Genomic DNA, 2,880 nt, shown 5'->3' with positions numbered 1-2,880 from the left:
TTATGGATAAGATGTTTGCTCGATTTTAAGGTAGAAAAGCTTTGAGAAAAAATGATAATGTTGTAAATAGTGAGGTTGTTGATATTAGTGGTAGTTGCCTACGTAATGATAATGTAAATTATGTTAACCTTGTTGATGATTGTGATGAAGATGTTTATGTTAGTGAACATAGATTTGAAAATGAAGATTTGCATGAAAATAGTGAGTTTATGCATGAGAGTAGTGAGAGTAGGGATAAGAGTGTTGTTGGGGAAGAAGATATTGTAATTCCTTTCTTGAGTCAAAATTTCCCAAATTTGGTAGCCGCCGAAAATATAATTAGGGCCTATGCTTTGAAAAATGGGTTTGCAATTAAAATCCAAAATACACAAAGGCGTGTGGACAAAACAATATATGCCCGTACTTATGTTTATAATTTAGCGGGAGAAAACCGCGATAAAGAACCTGTAAAGGATGAAGAAGTTTTGATAGGAAGTGTCGGTAGTGAGAAGAAGAAAAGGCGTAGAGATAAACTTCCTATAAGTGGATGTAAGTTTAGGATCTATGTGATTAATAGGCGAAATACAAGGCATTGGGAGATAACATCGTTGGAGTTAAATCACAGTCACGATGTTGTGTCGCCTTCAAGATGAATTTGATTAAAAAGGAGCGACATGTAACCGCCGCCAAAAAGAATTTAATTAAGAGTTTACATGTTTCGGGTATTGCGCCTAGACAACAAATGAATATATTTGAAAAAAATGCATGGAGGAGAGGAGCAAGTAGGGTTTCATGCCCAACACTTGAGAAATGTCGTGCGAGATTTTAGAAAAGATAATTTGGGTGTGAATGATGCGCAAGCGGGATTGGATCTGTTACATAGGTTAGAAGAGGAAAGTGGAGGAATTTTTTTTATTTGGACCCTAATTGATGAAGGAGGAAGATTGAAGTGTCTTTTATGGGTTGACCCCCGGTCGTTGTTGGCCTACAAAAATTTTGGTGATGTGGTTGCATTTGATACAACATATCGAACAAATAGGTATGTTATGCCGTTTGTGCCTTTCACCGGGGTAAATCATCACTATCAATCGGTTCTCTTTGGTTTTGCACTAATGCGTGATGAATTGAAGACTACATTTGAGTGGGTTTTGGGTACTTGGTTAGAGGTCGTTGAAGAAAAAGCACCTTTGGCTATTATCACCGATCAAGATCAAGCGATGGCTGGGGTAATTCAATCTCAACTACCGAACTGTGTTCGTGGCACATTAGTAACAAATTTCTGGAGAAGCTCTCAACCTACTATGCGAAGGAGGAACTTAATGGTGACTTCAACAATTGCATATATCACTCGTTGACTGAAGAAATTTTTGAGGATAGGTGGAAAGCATTGATGTTGAAGTACAAGTTGGAGGATAATACATGGTTGCGAGGCTTGTATAAATTGAAGCATAAGTGGATTGATGCTTTTACACGTAACATTTTTTCCGCTGGTCAAAAAACAACTTCAAGAAGCGAATGAATGAATGCCTTTTTTGATGCTTATGTAGGGTCTTACACGGGGTTGAAAGAATTTGTTGAGGGTGCACAAAAAGCGTTAGAAAGACAATTTATTCGTGAAAAAAGAGGATTATAATACACGTCATAAAATTCGTTGCATGCACCTGAACACCGTCTTGGAGCAACATGCCGCTTCCATTTATACGAAAGAGATGTTCAAAAAATTTCAAGAGCAATTGGTTGAGGCCGCAAAGTACTTTGGGAGAAGGATAGAGACCGTTCCTTAGAAGATGTGGAGGATACGTACTACAAATGTTATCGACCATAATGGTTGAGTATAAGAGAACCACTTATCTCGTTACCTTCAACAAGTTATCATTTTGGGGTTCTTGCATATGTAGAATGTTTGAGGATTCGGGCATGCCGTGTCGTCATATTATTGCCGTGTTGACAAAGAGGTGTGTTGTTGAATTACCCGAACATTTTATGAAACGGAGGTGGACTAGGGATGCCAATAGAGTTAATGGTGTGTTGCCATATCACATGCCCGGAGATGATGCCTCATCCCATGATTTGACTCCAACGGAAAGATTTAATCACATGACTTACTTACTATGGGGTTTAGTCATAGTTGCATGGCGTCGAAGGAACATTATGAGTATGCCGTGAGAGTTATTAATCGAGAGACCGAAATTATTGAGAAAATGCCCGTTCATGGGGTGGAAGGTGTTGGAAGTGAATTTGATACCAAAATTTCTCAAGAAAGTGGAGAGAAGTTACATGAAACTATTATTGACCACGTTGTTTCGAAAACCAAAGGACGCAAAAAAGAGCACCGAATTAAAAGTCCCGTTGAGGAACTTGCGAAGACAAAAAGGAAATGCTGACATTGCAACATTGAGGGACATGATGCTAGAAAATGTTTAGTGAAATTGGAAGAATTGAGAAAAAGTCAAAGTGGCCAATGTAATTCAAATTTTATATAACAATCTCTTATATATTGTTTTGTCGTCCTTTACACTTATATTGATTTTAGTAGTTCCACCTCATTTTGGTAACATGAATTTGTTCTTGTTATATGTAGGTGAAATGACCAATACTTCGGATGATGAATTGGTATCTCACGTTAGCAACACATTCTCGGACTCAGACTCTGAATTCGAGGATTGTATGTCACCAACATTTAGCGAGTTGGACATTTAGCGAGTTGGATGTAATCGCTTGTGAATGGAGCGAGGAACTAGCACAGTTAAACGAAGGACCTCCCCTAGTGGAGGAAGAAGACCCGGAGTTGCACCCTCCAGAAGAAGAGGCATACCGTTCAAGGGTTTGGGCCGAAGCATGCCACTGGTTAACCCTTCCTTGCATGTTTGTAAGAGTTTGGAGCAATGAGCCGCCTTACTT

At 38.9% G+C, this 2,880-nt stretch overlaps 1 protein-coding gene across 1 annotated transcript; it reads left to right on the top strand.

Annotated features, from left to right (window-relative positions):
- Positions 1–740: 740 nt before the first annotated feature.
- On the top strand, positions 741–1,334 carry LOC141674934 (protein FAR1-RELATED SEQUENCE 5-like). The gene has a single exon (XM_074481633.1). The coding sequence runs from the start codon at positions 741–743 to the stop codon at positions 1,332–1,334; it is 594 nt and encodes a 197-aa protein (XP_074337734.1).
- Positions 1,335–2,880: the final 1,546 nt, after the last annotated feature.

The sequence above is a fragment of the Apium graveolens genome, chromosome 7, assembly GCF_009905375.1.
Source record: "Apium graveolens cultivar Ventura chromosome 7, ASM990537v1, whole genome shotgun sequence".
NCBI classification, from domain to species: Eukaryota; Viridiplantae; Streptophyta; class Magnoliopsida; order Apiales; family Apiaceae; genus Apium; species Apium graveolens.
This window is presented reverse-complemented; position numbering and strand designations above follow the sequence as displayed.

Coding starts and splice junctions, on each gene's coding strand:
- LOC141674934 (XM_074481633.1), top strand. CDS start 741: ATGCATGGAGGAGAGGAGCAAGTAGGGTTTCATGCCCAACACTTGAGA.